At 45.0% G+C, this 22,099-nt stretch overlaps 1 protein-coding gene across 3 annotated transcripts in view; it reads right to left on the minus strand.

Annotated features, from left to right (window-relative positions):
* The window catches only part of Mocos (molybdenum cofactor sulfurase), a 49,857-nt gene extending 28,549 nt beyond the window's left edge, over positions 1-21,308 (minus strand). For 2 of the 3 annotated variants that reach the window (XR_005728643.2, XR_005728644.2), the window contains exons 1-8: positions 21,129-21,308; positions 20,589-20,994; positions 14,262-14,351; positions 11,425-11,491; positions 9,672-10,313; positions 7,713-7,789; positions 5,653-5,852; positions 914-1,030 (exon numbers count right to left, since the gene is read on the minus strand). Coding sequence is in view for 1 of the 3 variants with exons in the window: in XM_005325566.4 (XP_005325623.2) it covers positions 914-1,030; positions 5,653-5,852; positions 7,713-7,789; positions 9,672-10,313; positions 11,425-11,491; positions 14,262-14,351; positions 20,589-20,730 (1,335 nt within the window). In the remaining 2 variants the exon portion in view is untranslated. The remainder of the gene's footprint in view (positions 1-913; positions 1,031-5,652; positions 5,853-7,712; positions 7,790-9,671; positions 10,314-11,424; positions 11,492-14,261; positions 14,352-20,588; positions 20,995-21,128) is intronic. The other variant, XM_005325566.4, reaches the window with a different exon arrangement.
* Positions 21,309-22,099: the final 791 nt, after the last annotated feature.

Here is a 22,099-nt window from a genome sequence, read left to right on the forward strand (position 1 = left end):
CTGGCCCACCCCTCAGTCCCTAGGAGAACCAAAGAAAAGCCTAAATCCCTGAGAGATGCCCCTTGACATGAACGAAAGACAGAGATGCTGTCCCTAAATGACCAACTGGAAGCCACTGTGTAGGCCCAAGTCAACCTGAATGTCCCCTCTGGGAGGGAGGAAAGAAGCAGAAAGATGTCCGTCTCTAAGCCCGGCTGCCTGGTACTGGCCGCTGGTCAATGTAGCATATAAGGCTCTGCACCTCCCCAGCGCTAATTCCAGTCCAGTCAGCCAAAGAGATGGGACTATGCCGTTCCACACAATCAAATGTTGCATCTAGAACTGCATTTATTCTAAGCCTCTTTCTCCCTCTCTCCCCACCCCACCCTCTTTCTCTCCATCTCTTTCCCTATCACTCCTTTTAAATAAAATCCAATTTGTGGTTAGTTGGAATCTAGTACAAACAAATTCAGGCAGCAATCAAAAGAAATTCAAAATTAGAAACCTCCAAAATAAATAAGGGCTCTTTGCCACTCAAACAATTCTATTATGAAATGGTTCAAAACAGACTGCACCCTGAAGTGCAAAACCTTGGCCCAGGAGAGAAGGGAAGGTAGGGATTCTGAGAAACAAAGAATCCCTAGAGCCAGGGAAGAGTTCGCGATTTGCAGAGAGGCTCACTCCAGCTAGGGGACTGTCCCCAAGGAACGCTGAACTAGTTAAGGGTGTGTCCTTGCACATGCCTCCTTAACAGCTCTCTCTGCCTTTAAATTTCTGCCCTCCAAGTAAAAAGTGAATCAGAAACTACTGCCATCAAGATAACATCTTTCATTTTCTACTCATTCACCTCCTTTTCCTTTGTATAGTCTCAGAATAGGTCCCCAAGAAATCAAGCCAAAGAACTAGCCCCACCAGACACATGACCAGCACTGACCTGAAGATGCTTCTTGAACTTCTCATTGCTTATCCCCAGGTGCCTCTGGCAGGCCCCGGTATTGCAGAAGCAGCCGGTTCGCAGGTGGATGTTGTACAGGCTGGCCATTTTGTCAACCTGTGGATTAAACGTGACACACAGCAGGTGTTACAGATGTCCAGTGGTGCCCTAATTGCCTGGGAGAGTTTCAGGTCAGTGTTTGGGCCTTTCCCAGTAATAAACCAATGATCTTATTACTAAGGAAAAATCCTAAATAAACCCTCTAGCTTTGTTAGTTGACTTGAAAATCACTGATTTTTGAGGTCACATGACTGGGCAAGGGCAATACTTATGAGTCTCCCACTAGCTTTGCTGTGGATCCTCCTCTCACATATGGGTTCTGATGACCAACAGTTGCCTGCATCACTCTTCAGGGGCCTGATGGCTGCTTTTGTTGAAAACACTGACTCTTACTTGGGCCTACACGTGTCTGAGAAGTGACTGGAATGAAATGAAAAGGCTCAACCTCTCTGTCTTCAGATTGTATCTGTCTCCTTTGCGCCTTCATTTTTAGGTCAGATTCTATGTAGCTCTGCACATAGAACATTGTTGAACATTTCAGAAATATCTTGCCCCAAAATACAACAGAGGGTTATAACTTGACCCAGACCTGCCTGGTCTCTCCCCTCTTATAGCTAAAGACACCTATTAGCTGCCATGACCTGAAACACCAGACTATGAAGGTAGTGAAGAGGCAGCCCTCCGGTTCCTGGAAGCTCTCCACCTATCCCCAGAAAAGACATGACTATTCCTCCCTCAGTTAGCCTCCCTCTTCCTCATGGCTCCTATTCTATACTCAGAACCCCCAATCCCTTGGTGCTGAGATGCTGATTTATGAGTAAAAACTCCCTCTTCTCCATTTTCGGCTACTGAATAAAACCTTTCTTTCTCCCCAACACTTCTCTCTCAGACATTGATTTTTCAGTGGGATGAGCCCCTGGACCTGGATTCAGTAATAGTCTGAGACTGGAAGTTTGCTCTAAAATGGCATGATCTATAACAGGTTTATCAAAGATTTGATAAATGTTTGGAAATAAAGGTTCAGCCAGTCAAATTACAGAAATATGCTTGAGGAAAGTGAAAATATCAAATTCAGGTGAAATTCCATGACCCCAGATGTTTCCAGCAAAGTTCACACTTTGGCGCCACTGGGCAGCTCCTTGGCATCAGCTGCCCCAGGGTTTGGTGACAGAGCCAGCCCCAGCAAGATGCCATCCCCAGTAGCACCACCTCGGCTCTCAATCAATCTGGAAATCATTGTGTCATATCCATATCCTTTTCATTTTTCTCAGACTTTGGGTTCAACCGGAATAGTCTCTCAGTCTGAGCTGGGAACCCAGAAGTTCCCAAGTCTCTTCTGATCTCTGAAGACTCTGGAAGGTGGTTCACATTCACTTGAGCCCACAGGAATGTTTGTGCCGATTCTCTGGCTGTGAGTCAAGGACTCCACTCCCTTGGGGCACCCTGTGTGGGTCCTCAGCCCAGGTAGGTCAGGCTGAATTCAGGGAGAGAGTCGCCTAACCACATTCAAGGAAACAAACACATCTTACCCACATGGGTAAGCCTTTGAACGTCACATACCAAGTGTCCAGAGGCAGCCACAAGGAACATAGTGTCCCCTGCAGACCACCAGTCACCACAGTCAGACTGGCTCTTGGCTGAGCAACCGTGCCTCCCATAGTCCCTTGTCAAGCTCATGACGTGTTGGCTCTGCCATCTCCCCTGATCTGTCAGAGTGAGAAGAAGCCATCTCATTTTCTGGATTGAACCTGAAGGTCCTTGGAGAACAACTCTGTCCCTTCGCCCTTGACTACTAGTGACGTCCTAGAGGTCTCCTCACTGTGAGGCAAGACTTGGCAGAACTTCTGGGTCCAGCCAGCTCCTTCTTCAGTGTCCAGTCTCCATTCACAGAACAGCATCTAGGGAAGCCCCGCCCCTCTCCCAGACCAGCTGTATCAGAAAGGACAGTAGAAGCCCCCAGTGGCCATCCCTCCTCTCCCATAGTCACTGTTCTGGTTAGCATTGCTGTAAAACAAGCCACTCAAACTTTGTAGAATGAGACAAAAAACCATTGTATTGTGCTCACAGCGACAGTGGGTCAGGAGTTCAGATTGCTCACAGAGGAGGCTTCTCTCTGTTCCATGGTATCTCAAGTCCTAACTGGGACGACTCAAAGTCTAAGTGTCTTGACATGATCTGAAGACCCATTTATTTACTCATTTGGGTGTCTCATTACAATGCTGGGAGGGATCAAAATTTAGGGCGGACAACCATAGTGGCTGGGCGTGGCCTCTCCATTTGGTTTACCTCCCTCCAGTATGGCAACCTCAGGGGACAAGATGGCAGCTTACATGGTAACTCAGAGCTCCATAACTGAGTGTTCCAGGCCACAAAACATGCCATCACCTTTTCTGACCTAGCCTTAAAAGCCACACAGGGTCCCCTGAGTCATATTCTATTAGTTACAAGTGATTCACAAACTGGCTCAGATACAAGAGAAGAAATATTGGCCCCAGCCTTCCATGGAAGGAGTGTCAAGGTCACCTGGCAGAAGGATGTGGGGGGGAAGACATTACTGCAACCATGCTTGAGAAATGTGAACCATGTCCCAATTTCCCACTTATGAGTCAGTCTCCTCCTGCCTTCATCCCTAGGGAATTTCACCCAGGCCCAGCCAGGTGTAGGAGGCTGACCACAGAGACAGGATGAGCATAGGGAGGAGTGGGAATAAGCCCAAGTGCAATGCACAGAAGCATCCCAGCCAGGAGGCTTGGTGTTCAATGTTCACTAGCCCTTACTTTATCCCAGATCCTGTAGTAAGTGATGTGTATATTACATCTCATTTCACCTCATAACCACAATATGAGCAAGGCATATTGTCATCCTCGTTTCTTAGAGTCTTAGAAAGCTTAAGACAATTTACCCAAGATCATAGAGCTAGCAAGAAGTGGTCAGAATCTGATCCCATGTCTTAGTCACCATACACAGTAAGGACCCCCAACAGTGGGGAGAACAAAATTAGGAGACCTGGAAATTGAAAACAAGAACTCAAAGACTTCACATAGAAGGTTAAATTCTTTTACTTAGCCCCAGAAAAAGAGATGACCAAACCCAACCATGATGCCATCTGATCTTTCTGAAGGCTATCAAAATCCCTGTGGAGTTCCCATACTGTGAAGCTTTCTTAGCCCAGGGTAACCATAACTGGAGTTTCCTGAACCACTGCAGCTGGCTACACCCCAGTGGTGAAGTTCACAGGGTGCTTTCCCCTATCAATGCTCAAAGGAAAAGACTGGCCCTGCGCCCAACCTCAGGGAAGGAGCACCGTAGTCCTCACTCAGTCTGGTGACTTCTCCTCTTTGAGTCTTCTCCTCCAGTGACACCTGCCTTGGGACACTTCATAGTCACCCATTGCCCTCTCTCACTCCCTCAGGAAACAAATTTACTTTAGATTCAAGAGTAAAATTTATTTTACCAATTACCTAGAATAACATATTTAAAATATGCATTTTCTTGATGCATATTCTACCCCAACATACACAGGCAAAGCATTTAAAATTGCATGCTTCTCGGCGGTGCTGGGCTGGCTTTGTGGCAGGTGAGAGAGCTGAGGGCCATAGGAGTGGGGAGTTTGCACTGTCAACTTACTCAAGAGACACCTGGGTTTGTAGAGTGTCTTCTCTAAATGCCAATGGGGAGCAGCATTCCCCAGAAGAACTGTTCCCTATAATGTTCTTTATAAAGTTTGTGGCTCTTTAGAAGAGCATGGGCAGAGGTTCCTTTGGAAATAGACTTTTATGTTTTTGTTTCTGAAACACGGCCTTCTTATGTTGGATAGGCAGATCCCAAACTCCTGAGCTCAAGGGATTCTCCTGCCTCAGCCTCTTGAGTAGCTGGGAATACAGGCATGCACCACACTGGTTGGCTGGGAAATGGACTTTGTTTGGGATATTTGAAATTTATCAAAAGTGCCTAGGGATTGTGGCTTTCAGGGGAAGATAAATACCTCCTTCTAAACTTATGATCAAATGGACCCCAACTCAAGTACTTCCCAACCTGCTAAGCACAGTTTCCATTTTTTTAATGAAAACATACATGCAGAGTATATATATGCAGAAAATCTTTAGCCAAATCACCAAACCTTTGAACTCATCATATGAAAAAAATAGGCAGAAATAAGGGCTTTTGTGAGTTTAAAAAAAAAAGTGAATCATTTTTATGTCTCTTAAAAAAACAACTCTGAATTTCAAATAACACACCAATAAATGCTGTTGGGTCTCATGTATCATGGAGTACCAATCAGTCTGTGCATGAAATAACCTCAGCTTGGGTATTTTGTCCCTAGTACTTTTCTGTCTAGATTAGGGTGGCTTCCCTTGCTGCCAAGCTGTCACCTGTACCCTGCCGTTGCCATTGCTATCAGAAGAATCAGCCTCTCTCTTTCCAATTTGAAACTTTCAACCATGCCTGAGTAAAGAGGGCTGAAAAAATACATAGCCAAGCTTGTTCTGAGTGTAAGTGAGCATTAAGAAGCCTCTGAATGAGAGCCAGGTGGCCCTTGCAACAGCACCTGAATTTTGTCACCATGTTTCCGGGACACAGAGGATTTGACTACAAATTCCAGGGCTCAGAAAGGCTCCCAAGTTCCAGGAAGAGCAATTCTGTTGGAAGAGGGTCAGCAGGATGAAAAGAAAACTCACCTGGGAGTAACCAATGACGTTCCCATTGTCATCCAGTACATTAAAATTGATGACGGGACCCTGAACGTCAGGGCTGCTGAAATCCGAGTCTCTGTAAATCCGCACCACAGGGGCTCCATTGGGGTAGTGGAGAGAGGACAGGGCCGTATAGGTGTACTGAGCCAACGTGAAGGTGTGCTGCCTGATGTTCTCCATGCCACCTCAAAACAAAGGTGAAATGCCGAGTGTCAGGAATTCTACGTGAAAGGCCCTCTCATTTTTAAGAAAACAAGATCCTTACAACTGATCAACCTGGTCCTCATAGTACTAATTTTAAGTACTTGTAAGTATGGTAGGGTATTGCCTTTATAACAAAGGTTTAGGTCTTTGGGACTAAAAGTTAGTTTGACATTGCTGTTTCTGTAGAATTTTTCCATAGGAATTCTGCTGTACCTCTTATTTAAATATATATGTACTTTAAATATGTATGTACATATACTTATACACACATGTATACATATATATGCATACTTAATGGAACTTCAACATGCAGATAATTTATATTCTTTGGTAACAGATTGGGAAAAATGTATGTTTTCTTTAAATATCATTTTTTGTTGTTTGTGCCTGCTAATGTTTAAATCATTTTAATTATGCAAAGCAATGAAGAGTACATGCTTCAACACGAACAGACCTTGAAAACATGCTAAGTGGAATAAGCTAGACACAAAACAAGACAGAAAGGCCATCAGGGGTCACCAGGGGCTGGGAAGAGAAAGGGATGAGCAGCTATTGATTCAGGGGTAGTTTCAGTCTGGGGTAGTGAAAAGATTCTGGATGTGGGTAGTGGCAATTAATGTACAGCAATGTGAAGGTCCTTAAAACTGCTGAGTTACATGCTTAAAATGGTCTAAATGGAAATTTTTATTTTATGTATATTTCACCACCATTGTTTGAAAAAGCAATTGAGTAGGAAAATAAAAAAGCAAAGTTTGCCATATTAGGGACTGATATTATCAAACTTTTGACTTTAAAGGCACCCCTGCCACCTGTGATTTCAGTGTCCTGTTGATACCTTTCCTTGGAAAGTGGTTTTTCTAAAGCCCGTCTTTACCAGCTCCTCTCTTGGTCCTGGATGAGGCCCACTTACTCCTTACACCTCCATCAGGGCAGCCCTCCCTTCCATGAATCCCACCTGCCCCAGGGTTGGGCTGAGGCTGAGGACCTGGAGAGTCCTAGTAGTGTGACAGGACAGAGGGAGGAAGGGCTGCCTAACTGCTCAGTCACTGTCCCACTCTGAATGGATGGTACAGGCAGTACGTCCAATTCTGGATGCTCAGCCTCTCAAGGAGTGGCCAGGAGCACAGCACCATGAGTGAGCCACGCTGACTAGATAAGGCTTCTTCCGGGCGTGGACCTTTGTGTCATCCCTGTGAGATGGGAAAAGACATCTGTCTGTGTATCAGCCTCTGGTGAGCAGCCCCACCTGTCCACACCCCTGAGTACTTGTCAGGAAACAAGATGTACATTGTACAAAAGCTAGTGACACAGACAGTGATTGGGATTTGGAGTTATGTAAGACCTGCGTTTAAATCCTATCCTCCCAGTTCCCAGCTCCCCAGCCTGGGAAGACCGTTAACCTTTCTGACCCTCCACTCTTCTGTGGACGAGACAGCCTTGTCATCAGCTCCTGGCGGGGGGGGGGGGGGGGTTGGCTATGGAGAGGATCCAGCAAGACAACAGCTGAATGAAACCTCAGGATCTATAACCATTTCCAGTTCAGACAATGAGGACAGTACCTCCATTTCTGTGCAGCTATTAATCTTCTGATTAGAAATGTCTCCCACCTGCTAAAATGTTCTTTTAGCTGGCAAAGCAAAACAGCCCCCCAAAACCCTTCTCATTCCCTTTCTTTCAGAAGTTGCTTTGAAGTTATTTAGAGTCAGATTTAACTGCATTCAGTGTCCAGCTACTATGTATTACTTACTTCCACTGATATTGTCTCCTTTGTTGGAACCACACCCATGCCAGGGCTCCCTCAAGACCACAGGCAATTCCATACAGATAAAATGTTCACTGACCTGTGAGGCGCTCCAGGGCATCAAATCCATGTTTTAGTGCTATGATGTCGAGGAATGAGATGGTGCCATCTTCAAACCTACAACAATGGGGTGAGGGGGAGAAGATCAAGCTGTGGCCAACACACTCCATGTGTATTGTGAATGTAGCCAGGGTTTGACTTTGGCCAGAGTGATATCTATTAATAGCTTCCCTCTGCTGCCTTTGACACTACTTTTCCCATCTGAAGAGGGGCTTTGCTCACCAAGAGCCAAGCTGTCTCTAGCCCTGATTGGCTCTTCAGCTTTCTCCAACTACTTCAAACTTCCTAGGGCAGCCTGGCAGTGGTGGTAAAAGTCCCTAAAAGATATTCACCATCTTGAGATTCTAAGGAGACAAAAGATGCTTTGCTGCCCCCAAGAAGAATTTGGACTTGACTTTGAATTTGAAATACTGCCCTTGAAATATCTTGAAATAATGCCATCTGACCACAAGAGGGCACCACTGACAAGATGCCAATTCAGAATGATCAGCGAAGCAGCTGAGAGATTCTTTAGGAGCCTATGGTACCAAAGCATGTGAACCACAGGTTTGGGTTAAAAATCGCAAAGCTTTTATTTATACAGTATATTCATAATTCACCTGGTAACCAAATTATTTGTTATGTTTGAATTTCATAATTATTAATTTCATCAGAATTTTCATTGAATCTTTATAGTCTCCTACTGTGTATCAGGCCCTGTTCTAGCTGCTAAGGATACAGCAGTGAACAATGTAGGTAAGATCCCTGCCATTCCAGCCTCACATTCTATGAAACAAGGAATAAAACCCAGCAAATACACACAGAATATGGCAGGGGGTGGTAAGTGCCATGAAGATGCATAAGCAGAAGGGCTGGTGGCTACTTTCATCCAGGTCTCCAGGTAAGTCCTATCTGAGGAAGCTCATTTAATCAGAGACCAAGTGAAGTCAGGAGCAAGGGAAAGAACTCAATTTTGGTTTTTGTTTGTTTGTCTTTATTGTGTTTTATATGGGGGACTGAACCCGGGATGCTCAACTACTGAACTACATTCCCAGCCCTTTTTTATATTTTATTTAGAGACAAGGTCTCACTAGGTTGCTTAGGATCTTACTCAGTTGCTGAGGCTGGCTTTCAATTTGAGACCCTCCTGCCTCATCCTCCCAAGCCACTGACTTACAGGCATGAGCCACCATGCCCAGCAGACAGAAGGTTTTGTTAGCATCTAGTGGCAACCTCAACTAGCAGGGTGGTTAGTTCCCTGTCCCAACTCCATGGTGTCCCCTGCTGCTAGATCAGCAGAACCTTGGGTCAGGGGACATTTTCACCTCTTATACATTTGGCCATCACCATCTGGGGGAATCCTGGCCATGACCCATACCTCCTGCCTTGATGCCTGAAGAAGAAGCACAAGCCAACAAAGCTAGGCAAGGCCTTGTCCTCTGAGGGTCAGTGACAGCCAGCCCTCAAACTCCCTCGGTGACTCACTCTTTGTGGGGCTCATGGAGGCCCCAACCACTGCAGTGCAGGCCTGGGGACCTCTGGCTCAGTTCATTTTTCCTGCTAACCAGATCTGACCCAAGCTGCTGTTGACTGGGTGCACTCTTGTTCCTGAGGGTGTTTTCTGTCAAAATCATTGTTGCAATTTGCTGCCACCCTTTGTGGGTGCTACGGAATCACAATCTGGCCCATGACCTCTTCACTTCCCTATGGGCCTGTTCACCTCTATGAAAGGTTAGTACTATGGTTAGTACTATGAAGAAGCCCACACACAGGGGCAGAGGTCACCATGAAGCCTGTGGCACACTCCAGTGACCTCTGCCTCCCAGATCTGAGCCTTGCCACCAGCCGATCCCTGCCAGCAATGTCTAACTTCCCTGACCCCATGGCTTGAATAATCCCAAGGCTGCATGTGCCAGACCTGCCTTGGAGACTCCACCAGCCTCCCCCATGGCAAAGTTACCTTTCAGTCACCGACTGCCTTGGGATGTAGAAGTCCTCTCCTGCAAGGTAGGCAGCGGCAGTCCCTCCTCCAAAGTAGTTCTTCCTCAGGAGAGGAGCCACACGATTATTGACCAGCAGAGCACCCAGGCCAGTGGGGAATCCAAAGATCTTATAGAAGGAGATGGGGACAAAGTCGGCCTGATGAGCCGACAGGTCCAAAGGCGAGGTGGTCACATAGGAGGCTGCATCCAGCAGCACAAACCACTTCCCAGGCACGCTCACGGGGCTCATCCGCCCAGACTTGACCTCTCCTATCCAGGACAGCGGGTATCTGGTTCCTGAATAGTTACTCTGAGCTGGGTAACAAAAGAGATGCAGAAGCTGGCAGTTTGGATCACAGGCCACAGCACCCTGTTCCTTGGCTGACCACATATCCTCTGGACTGACCGCGGTGGATGTGGCATTCATAGCCATGACCACATTCCTTATTCCTACTACAGAGGTGTGACTGTCGGTGAGGTAACAGAACTGACTTCCGCTGCTGTCTGGGCTCTGAGACACCCATGGAAAGGCCTCGGCCACCAGTTTGAGAGCAGCTGTGCTCCCAGCAGTGAAGATCACGCTGTACTCCTCTGGCGTGGTGTGGAAGTGGGCCAGGATCCTGCGAGAAAGAGCATCATGCAAAGCCTTGGTCTCAGCTCCAGCGCTGAATGATTGAAGGTTGTTTTCTTTCTTTTTTGGCACCGGGGGATTGAACCCAGGGGCACTCAACCACTGAGTCACATTCCCCACCCCTCTGTGTGTGTATGTGTGTATATGTGTTTTATTTAGAGACAAGGCCTCGCTAAGTTGCTGAGGCTGGCTTTGAACTCCTGATCCTCTTGCCTCAGGCTCCCAAGCTGCTAAGGATTACAGGGACGTACCACCAGACCTGACTATGTTGTTTTCTTTCTGCTGAAAGGACATCTCTACTTGAAAAGCTAGAGAAAAATCCCGATAGGCTTAGCCACATTGTGAAATTAGGGTGCGGGGCTGAGAAAACCATGGGAGAGATCAGGCTCAAATCCACAATCACAAATCCCATCTTCAACCTGACTGACAAAAATCAACAATGACCTAAATGTTGGTTGAAAAGCCCTTCTACTTGACACTTCCTCCCTAGTTCTGTTACAAGTTTTAAGTCATCAGCTTATTTCACATAGCTTTTAATACTGACAACCCGATTGCAAAACTGTATCAGCTTCAAATTTGAAATAACAAGAAATTGTGTTAATCCAAGTAACTTGAGGGACCACCTGGAAATTATTTTCCAGAAACCAATTATGTGGAAAAGTACAATGCGCTGTTTAATATGCAAATACTAGTACAATGAGCTGTTTAATATGCAAATACTATTCCTGTGGTGGGGTACCATAGGAATAAAACAGATGCCTAATAATATGAAAAGTGGAGCAGTGCTTTTCTTCTTTCTGAGAACAAGACCTCAGAACCCGGTTCACTCCTTGGCACTCTGACACACGCTCAGAGGCACATCAAACAGCTATGTTACCTCAAAGCCACATACCTGTGTTTCGGCTGCCCCACTCTACATTTAATGCATTCTGGCTTTCCTGTCCTCTGACCCCGGAGTATGTTGTCATGAGTGCATTGCTTCTTAGCTAAGTGTGATCTTCCTGAAACCCATTCAGAGCTTTTTTGGGATTAAGGCAGGTGCTAGGAAGGAAGTATGTCCACCAAGGTGGTCAGCTCAGGCTGGTGTCCCTGTTGCTCACCTGTAACGCACGTGCTCCACAGTGTCATGGGTGAGCTTACTGATGGTATTCTGGCTGTGAGGATTACCTGGCAGATTACAAAGACAAAGCCTTAGAGTTACTACCATGATCTCTCCTTTTATGTCCCTTCAAAACCCTGACCCTCTACTTCTTAAAGGTCTAAGCATAAAAGAGCCATATGACCCAGCAATTCCACTCCTAGGAATCTACCCAAAAGAAATAAAAACTTATGTTCACACACAGACTTGCACATGGATGTTCATAGCAGCTCTAGGCATAAGGCCAAGTTCTGGAAATAACATAAATGTTCATTAACTCATGAACAGACAGACAAAATACATGACCTCCCCACAAAGGACAATTCTTTGGCAATAAAAAGGAACAAACTACTATGTCATGAATGAACTTCAAAAGCATGCTAAGTGAAAGGTTCCAGACATGAGAGTCCACTTGTTGTATGATTCCATGGACCATGATTCCACAGATCACATGAAAGATCTAGCAAAGCAACTGTATAGAGATACTAAAAGTATTAGATTATGGGTTTCCTGGGCTAGGAGTGGCAACAAAGATTAACTGTAAATAGGTGTGGAGAATCTCAGGGTGGGGTGGGAAGAAAATGTTCCAGCTGATGCGCAATGGTTGCAATCACTCAATCAAAATGTGAAAATTCGTTGACTTGTATAGATGAAATAGATGAAGTTTGGGTTATGTAAAATATTACTCAATAAAGCCATTTAAACAAATAAAACAAAACCCTCCTCTTACTTGTAAAATAAGTTGGGACCCAGGAAGAGGGTTTGGGAGCTAGCAGTCAGCTCAGAGGTAGCTGGCCAGGTTCCGTGAGAGGTGGCCAGAGGCACAACCTCAGGAGCCTGCCCTCTCCTCCAAGCATGATCACACCATGACACCATTTATTAGTCTCCATTTGGTGCCCTGCCATTCCCACCCCTGCTGCTGGCACTATCCTTGCATAAGTGCACCACCCTGGATACATGAAAGGTCCAGCACATGTCCCCTCATCCTCCCACTCCCAAAACTTAAGGCTCTCCCAAATTCACCCTTCTCTTTGATGGATTCTAGTCTTTTCCCCCCTCTTTGTATCCTCCTTTTGTGTCCCAGAGTATTGGAATCTCCCTCAAAACTTGGTTCGCAGACATGAATCCAGATGTCTGAAAGGCCTGGCAAATAGGGGTTGGGGACCAGCAACTCAGAAGGTGCAGGACAGTGTGTGCACAGCCTTAGTTTGTGTTTCATTTGTTTTTCCCCTAGACCACACTGAAGGGTCACACTGGATTTATGGCTACTGAAGCAATCAGACTCACCTTGGTTTTTAGCCCTGCATCATTAGGACACCCTGAATCTCTCTGCAGCCATCTCATAGGCTTAACATATTTCCCATAGTAGTGGCTCTTGTAAAGGTTACAGCAGAAACACTGCGGGTCTCTTTGCAAATCATAGATGATAGTCTCCATGGAGAAAGGGTCTGTGTTTCTTTTTCTCCCATTATAGCACCAAGATAAAGTCACTCACTGGCACCTTCCCTGAAGGCTTCACCAGATTTAAAAATCTGCTATCTTCTCAGAGCCATGATTCAAAGCCCTTACCATGGCCTAACAGGACTGTCATGAATTGAGACAGCTGTGGGAGGGTGGGGTTGGGTTCTAGAGTTAAAATGCCAGGATTCAGAACTCAGCTCTCCCAGCTCCAATACTTCCTGACTTGTGTAGCCTCAGGTTAGTTACTTACCCTCTCTGGGCCCCTAACTGCTCACAGATAAATCAAGGGTAATAACAGAGCCTATAGCTCTTTAGTTATTGTGAGGATGAACAGAAGTTAACAAATGTAAGCATTTGAGAAATACCTGAGCCCTAAGTGGGTGTAATGATCACTTTTATCATTACAAATATTACAACTGCTACTGTGGCTAGTATTACAAATTTCCTTTCCATCCAAGGTTATCTTCTGATCATGTTGTGCTGCTGATTAATACCCTCAGTGACTGCTCGTTGTTCTTAGAGGAACCACCAAGCTCTTCAGAGCATCTCCAATGCCCTGCCCTCACCTCCCTCTCTACATAGACCTCTACCACTCTCCTACCCTCTGTGTTCCTGGGCTGCTTCCTGAATCCCCTACCAGATCTTGGTTCTTGCTGTTTCCACTACCTGCAGGCTTTCTCCTCCTCTTGTCCAAGTGAAATTCAGCTCATCCTTCAGCATCCACTCCACTCCCAAGAAAGCTTTCCTTGGCGTACACGCTGCTAACCCCACTGTCTCTCAGCAGATGTAGACTCCCATGGCGCCAGCCACCTTTTCAAAGCCCTTCACGCACTTGTTAATTACATTTATTTGGAGATTACTTAATTATAGTCTTATCTACCAGGACTAGATGATAGTCTCCATGGAGAAAGGGTCTGAGTTTATTTTTCTCCCATTATAGCACCAAGCCCATGTACCATGGTGGTTTAATAAGTATGGAATGAATGAATGAATGAATGAATGAATGAATGAAGTGTGTCCCTCCTGCTGTTCCACCCTCTATACTGTAGTGTCACTCACAACACCAAACACAGCACCTTTGAACTTCTGTGCCTTCCAGACACAGACCCCCTTCTTCTGGATGTAACCTATTTTTCCCTGATCGAGAACCTTCCATCCCAAGCATGTGTTTGGTACAGAATCATCCTGGGTGCTGGTCTGACTTCCCATGTGATACGGGGCTTAGTCAGCTTTGTGTGCAAAGCATGTTCTCCATCTATTAATCCAACATTATTAAACATAGATTAATCATCTGCATACATAATTAGCTAAAGTCCATTTGGGGGTGTTTTTCTTTACCATAAATATTGTTCATGAGATCATTCGTGAAGCTTGTGAGCTGGCTCTGGGGGAACAAGGTGGCTCCTGCATGGTCAAGGTAGACAGTTCCTGAAAAGAAAGAAAAAAAAATATTGCAGTTTGTTGCTCATAGACCTTCCAGTCATCGACATCTGGTTTGTGTGAGTCTGACCAGTGCCCTTTCAATGCATGTCAATGTTTTAACACCAGGACACTGATGTCCCTGCACCTCTTGATAAGAGCTTCTTAATCCAAGTGTAGGCATGAACAAGGGCAGAAAATGCCCTTCTAATGTTGAGTGACATTTAAGACCCTCAGAGAGCCTTCCTGACTAACCAGCTTTCTTATGAAGCTGGACCAGTGTCCCACAGAGTGGAGGTGCCCGAAGACACTGGGGATGAATACATCTGTGACTCAGGCGCTGTCCTGGAGGTTCCGTGCATTCCCCTGATGGGTGAGCCTGGGTTCACCCTCAAACCCAGAATAGCTATGAGAATTGCAGAGAATTTGAGAGAAAGAAACAAATCTTCTAGTCTCTCTCCTGAAGAAAGAAATTCAAATTTAATGAACATAAGATACCATGGTTTATCTACTAGCTTGGCAGAGATCAAAAGGTTGGATGTCTCACTATGGGGGCAAAGGCTAGGCAGCACCCTACTGGCTAGAAATTGGTACAACTCTTTTTTTTATAATTCTTATTAATGTGTTATATACACACTAGTGGGATTCATGATGCCATATTTGTACATAACATACAAATAACGTACATAACATATAACGTACATAACAATTTGAGCAATTAAATTTTCCAGTGATTTCTCTTTCTCTTTTTTTAGTACAGCTTAATGGATCAGTCATTTGGCAGCATAAGTAGCACTTGAAAATGCAGATACTCTTTGACACAGCAATTCCTCCTCTAGGTATTTTACCTTATAAAGACCCAAGCTTTTGTGAAATGAACTGTATATGAGAGTATTCAGTGCAATATTTACTGTAATAGCAAAAGAATAAGGACAAACGTCTATCAACATGTACTTCAAAGAAAGAATTATTGAATACCCTACATGAGGCACTACGTTCGATCCTCAGCACCATGCAAAAACCAAGTAAATCAAAAAAATGTATTGTGTCCAACTACAACTAAAAAATAAATGTTTAAATAAATAAATTTTAGTATCCAATTGTCTCTTTTTGTTATTATTATTGCTTAAGTTTTTGTTGTCATAAGTCATTACCTAACCCAATTATTGAATACTCTAGTACATTATAAGCACTGTTATGGAACAAACTCTGAGATGCACTTTCCACAGCCTACAAAGTAAATAGATCCATTTGTTCCTTTGTTCACTTAACAATATTTTTTTTTATTCAGGTAGGGTGAATTTTTATTTTACAACAACTTTATTGATATATAATCCACAAGCTGTGAAATTAGTGGCTTTTGGTATATTAACACTGTTACGCAACTGTCACTACTAATTTTAGAACATTTTTATTCACCCCAAAAGAAGTCCCATAACCATTATCATTCATATACCAGTCCCCCCAGCCTCACCCCGGCAGTCACTAGTTGAATCTTCCGTTTCCAAAGATTTGCCTATTCTGAACATTTCACATAAATGGAACCATTCAATGTGAGGTCTTTTGTATCTGACCTCTTTTATTTGATGTCATGTTTTGCTTAAGTTTTTGTTGTCATAAGTCATTACCTAATCCAATGTCCTGAAGATCTATGTTTGTGCTTTCTTCTAACAATTTTATACTTTTTGCTCTTACAGTTAGGTCTTTATTGATTTTGAACTAATTTTTGAATAAAGTGTGAGGGAGAGGGCATGTGGATATCCAGTTGTCCCAACATCATTTGTTGAAGAGACCACATTCTTTCGCCCATTAAACAGTTTGAGCATCCCTGATGAAAACCAACTGGCCACAGATGCATGTGTTTCTAGACCTACAATTCTATTCTGTTCTGTTGGTCTATCCGTATGCCATCTATTCTGTTGGTCTCTGTGTCTATCCATATGCCAATACCTCACTGTCTTGATTACTATAACTTTGCAATAAGTTCTGAAACCAGGAAGTGTGGATCTTCTAACTTTGTTTTCAAGATTGTTTTGGCTCTACTGAGTCCTTCACATTTCTATATGAATCTTACGATCTGTTTATCAATTTCTGCAAAAACGCAGCTAGCTAGAATGATTCTGAAGTAGGTAGAGCAAATTTGGCCTACATACTGTGTTGGGTAAAGAAAGATTTTAATATTAACTCCTTTTCTTATTAACTGTGAAATTTGGCAAAATCTTTATTTTAAAAATAGAGTATTAATGTAAATCATAAGAATGTCATATTATGTTAGACAAAACATAAGAAGCACACTGTTTCATAAATACTTTTTTTTTCCCTCTTGCACTAACATTATTTTTCCATTTAAGTACTTAGATAAACACACTTAAATAAATTTATCAAAGCTACTCCAGTGGGGGCAAAGGGAAGGGAAGCTGGTATTCTTATAAGATTTGAATTGAATCTGTACATCAGTGTAGGGATTATTGCCATCTTAACAATATTAAGTCTTTCAATCCACAAATACAGGTTCTTTTTTCCATTTATTTAGGTCTTTAATTTCTTTCAATGATGTTTTGCAGTTTTCATTGTATGTCTTGCACTTATTTATTTACTTATTTTATTCGTGCTGGGGATTGACCCAGGGGTTACACTGATTGACCCACTAAGTTACATCCTCAGTCCTTTTTATTTTTTATTTTGAGACAGGATCTCACTAAGTTGCTGAGACTAGCCTTTAACTTGCAATCCTCCTGCCTTAGCCTCCTGAGTCACTGGGATTAAAGGTAGATAATATGGAACCTACCTATCTTCTATTTATTTTGATAATTTTTCCTGTATGTTTTATTCTTGTTGAATAAAGAATTATTTTCCTAGTTTCACTTTTATAATATCCATTGCTAGGGTATAGAAATTGGCTTAATCTTTGCACATTGATCTTGTATCCTGCAAGCTTGCTGAACTAGATTTTTAATTGTCTTATTTTGGTGTGTGCATTCCTTAGGATTTTCTACATCCAAGATTATGTTATCAGCAAATAGATACATTTTTTATTTCTTCTTTTCTAATCTGGATGCCTTGTATTTCACTTTCTTGCCTAATTGCCCCAACTAGAACCTTTAGTACAATGTTGAATAAAAGTGGTAAGAACAAACATCTTGTCTTGTTCCATATCTCAGGACGAAGGCTTTCAGTCTTTTTCCATTAAGTATGATGTTATCTGTGGAGGTTTTCATGATGACCTTTATCAAGTTCATTAAATTTTCTTTTATTTCTAGTCTATTGAGGGTGTTTCCATTCAACAAATATTTATTTAGCACTTACTTTATACCAGGCACTGTATAAGAGCTGAAGACACAACAATGAACAAAACAGAAGCTAGCCTGATAGTGGCAGAGAATTACCATAAACAAGTAAATGCAAACTATGGCAGGTAGTGAGAAATGTTATGGCTCACTTAAGAAACATTTTCTTTAAAGTGCACACACATACAAATATAGACAACCACCAGAAAGGCACACAAGACACAACTGACAGCAACTGACTCTGGGGTGGTTACAATGGCTGCAGCTAGAATGACGACGGGGAGGTTCTTTGGCCATTCTTCAATTTCATTTGGCACCTTTTGAATCTGATACCATTAAAATGTATTACATAGTCTAAATTGTTTAAATAAGGTTCTCTTTTATGAAAGCTTCAGAAACATAACTTTAAAATTAAAAGAAATGTTTTTGTTCACCCAGGCTTCAAGACCCAACAGTGCACACATGAAGCCCCAATACACAGTTGAGACCCAGGTGACTCCTGTGAAGCTCCATGACCCTTGATAAGAGTCTTCTGCAGGACCATTTTAAAAAAGCTTTCTCTGACCTTTGGTCCAACAGTTAATTTGGGGTGGGGGGGAGCAACTGTGTTAGATCAGCCAAGGTCTGATTTGGGGAGGTAGAGCAGCAGAGTGGTTAACAGGGCAGAACCCAAGTGAACCAATCTGGATTAAATTTTGGCTCCATCACTAACCACTCTGGGATCCTGTTCCTACATCTGCAGATGGGACTAAATGAGTTGATATATGACAACACCCAGTCCAGTGCCTGGGACAGAGTAAACACTCCACAGTTTTAGCTGACATTAAAAGCAGGCAAATGACTCAAAGCCAAGAAAAAGAATTCCAGGTCTATTCCAAGCCATGCCTCTGCCATTCTCTGTTGTATTCAGTGAGTTGTTATCAATCAGCTCCCTAAGTCTTCATGAACTACTTGAACTAAATCTATGTATTCAATATGCTCCCTTCGCTAAGACAAGGAAATTCCCAAGCAACGGGTTGGGTAAAACATTTCAGCTGTAAAGGTTCAGCATTTAATTATACAGACCCACACTTAGACAGATAAATGTTCAAACCCACAGAAAATCTTCAAGGAGGGAGAGGAAAGGAGAGAAGGTGAAGGTTATGTTAGTTTGGTTTGTTTGGATGGTTAGATCTTTCCTACCCTCTCTCCAGTTAATTTATTTCCATAAGGGGGAAAAAAGGTGAACCAGTTCTGAGACTCCCAGACAACCAAAATGTAGGGGAAATACTGGGAATTGCAAACACTAGGTAAATAGAGAACACACACAACACTGTCACAAATACAATTGATGTTAAAAAGTCTCTGGGGGTGGGGGAGTGCTATTCTCTGAGGAACCAGAGTGAAACCAGGAGAAACTCAGAACATACCTCTACTTTTCAGGATAGTGTTGGGAGAGGTCAGCCAATTCAGGGATCCAAGTTTAGAGGAGATTTAAGAGATTAAGGAGGTGTAGTCCTGGAAGCATTATGGACTAAATGACACAGACTGGGATTTGCTTCAAAAGAATAGAGGGCCTCCCTCCCTCTGCACCTGTGGGTATTCTTAGCATAAGACTTTGTTTCTGTGTGGTAGGAAATTTTTGTAATAGAAGGAGAAAGAGGGAGGAGGAATATGTCCAGCAAGTGACAGTGTGACATGGAAGAATAGGAAGGGAGTTGAGAGGTTGGCAAAGAACACCCTGTCCCTCGTGGCTCTCTCTACTTAAGTATAGAGGGGACAACACAAGGAGGAGGCCAGGGTCCTCAAAGACTACCAAAAGGGGGGAAAAGTTATCATTATAAAACATAAGGAGGACTGGGACTCAGTACTCACTGTAGCTCAGTGGCAGAGCACTTGTTTTGCATGTGTGAGGCGCTGGGTTCGATCCTCAGCACCACATAAAAATAAATAAAATAAAGATATGCAGTCATCTACAACTGCAAAAGAGAGAGAGAGAGAGAGAGAGAGAGAGAGAGAGAGAGAGAGAGAGAAAGAAAGAAAGAAAAGAAAACAACTCAAATCATTGCTATCCTGCCACAAACAGGAGCAGTCACCAGTTTATCACGATGAAACAAATAAACCAAGGTGCCCTGGCCCCTGACCTGTCCACTTCATCTGCCCCCTTCCACCCTTGGGCACAGGGTTCTGAGGCTTGACTAATCCCCTACACTTAAGGTTCCTGGCACAAGGGCGAGTTCGGAACCCACAGCAGTGGGGCTGGGGTCAGTCATCGCCAGCTCGATCTTGATTTCCAATTCAATCAGCAGGTTCCACAAAAGCACGCCACGATCCCGATCTTCGTGTCCAATTTACTGGCTTGTCCTGTTCTTGAAAATTCAAATTGCAGGGTTCGCTAATTCTTCTAATCCCCCAGAGAGCTAGAGCTAGGATGACCTGGGAGGCATTGCTCTAACTGCGGGAATGAGAAAAAATGAGGTTTGGGAAATAAAAGCTACTCGTGGCCCCTGCCAGCGCAGTCTGGGGCGCCGCTTTGGGAGACCCCTGCCCCACGACCTCAGCCTCTGGGTCCCCAGCTCGCGATCCCTCAGAGCCACTCTCCCAACTCCACTGGCTGGCCGCCCACGCACCGCTCCCGTCTCAGGGCGTGCATCAGAGAAGTCAAGGCCGCTGGACCTCTTGCATTTTGCAACACCCGTGGTGTAGTTGGACCTTTAGAATACGGGGGACGGGAGGGCAAGAAGAATTCTAAGCCCGTTTCGCCAGGGCTGGGGAAAGGTGGGAAGGATCTAGGTTGGTCCTGCCCCCTGGAGCGATAGACGAGGGAGCCACTTCCCATGAAACCGACGCGTGGACACATCCTTCCTACTCTTTTCAATTCAAAACGCGCCCTGAATGACAGCGCCGCCACCACTTGTAGCTGGAGCGCCTTTCCTGTGGGTTACAGGAGCCGCGTGCCCCGCACGCCCGCCCGCCTCACCTGCCAGGCGGCCGAACTCGCTCTCCCGCATGTCCAGCAGGCTGCGCGGGCCGTACCCGTAAGCGAGGCGCGCCGCGCTCGAGTCGCGGAACCGCGTGAAAGCCAGCAGCTCGGCCCCGGATTCTGTCGCTTCGCTAGCCATGGCCCAAGCTGTCAAAGCCGGCAGGGTCTGGGAGGTACATAAGACCGATCCACGGTGACTCCGCCCCGGCCGCGCCTCTGGGGCAGCGCCGGTCCGTGACCCGGGGGCGGCGCCTCGAGGGACTGTCCCGCTCTCTCCGGACGCGCTGACTCAGGGGTTTCACTTCGGTCTGCCTTTTTTACACCTGGAGCCGAGAGAGCGAGAGCCCGCTCTGCTGCCTCTTTGAACGAATTTCCAGTGTAGCCCGCGGAGCTGCCCAGAACCCTGGAATGCAAAATCCTTGTTTAGCTGTTTGTCATGGAAATGCAGGTGCACGAAGCAACCTAGGGTTTTCCCTGCTGGCCATCCTGAAAACCGTGATTGCATTCCGCACGGCGACCCCGGGGACCTTCACCCACCGTAGTGTGAGCCGGCCTCTGCGCAGCGGGCGTTTACGAAGAGATTTGGATTTCTCCAGTTGTTGCTCCCCGTGGGACGTGTGCTCCGCGTTTCTGAGAATGTGGCTAAGCAAAGGGTAGAATAGGAAAATCACTACGCAGTCCACAAGCCGGTTAATAATGCTCTCTGCGGCTGCGCACGGTTGGAACCGGGAAGCTTGGGTGCGACCCGGACGGGAGCGCCTCCTCTGCTCCGCCCTCGGGCCGCACCCGGAGAGCCGAGGCAGAGTGTCCCGGGGCATTAGTCTGTCAAGCAGGGAGGGGCCGGAAAACCAGGAGCGGGAAGTGTGAGGCTGGGGGTCTGAAGGTGTCAGAATCGTGGGCCAGGTGCGCCCCAGGAGTATGGGGTACTTGTGCGATCCCAAGTACGTGGTGGGCTACCCTAAGATCAGGAGACCAGGTGGAAGGAGACCAGGACTTCGAATCCAAGTGAGGCAAATGGTAAGGAAGTGTGAAGGTACTGTGCCTACAGTCATGCTGCAGACCTGCCACCATCTCCTCACTGGTCCACTGTCGGTCCTGTAGCCTAAGAGGAATCTGAGCTGTTTCATGCTGAGGTCCCAGAAGGCCAGTTCTGCAGAAACAGTTCTTTCCACTCCTAGAGAGCTCTCTCACCAAGAACCTGAAAATTTTCTGCCTACCCATTTGGGCAGACAGGAGAGAAGGGCTCAATTAAGCACTCTCTCCCATTGCACGAGGTTTTGTCCCTGGTCTAGCTCCCACGGCCCCCTTCCCTGCCTCATGATGATGTCTCCCCAAATGCCCTTGATTTCAGGTTAACAGACGCTACTTACAGGGTCCCCTATCAATAGGATCCATTTGCAAGAATGTCCTCTATACATAAGACCTTCATTCACAATTTCTTTCATTCATTCACTTGGCCAAATATGGATGAGTGCTTCTCAGAATTAGGCTCTGTGGTGGTAGAGGAA

This window comes from Ictidomys tridecemlineatus, chromosome 13 (genome assembly GCF_052094955.1).
Source record: "Ictidomys tridecemlineatus isolate mIctTri1 chromosome 13, mIctTri1.hap1, whole genome shotgun sequence".
NCBI lineage: Eukaryota > Metazoa > Chordata > Mammalia > Rodentia > Sciuridae > Ictidomys > Ictidomys tridecemlineatus.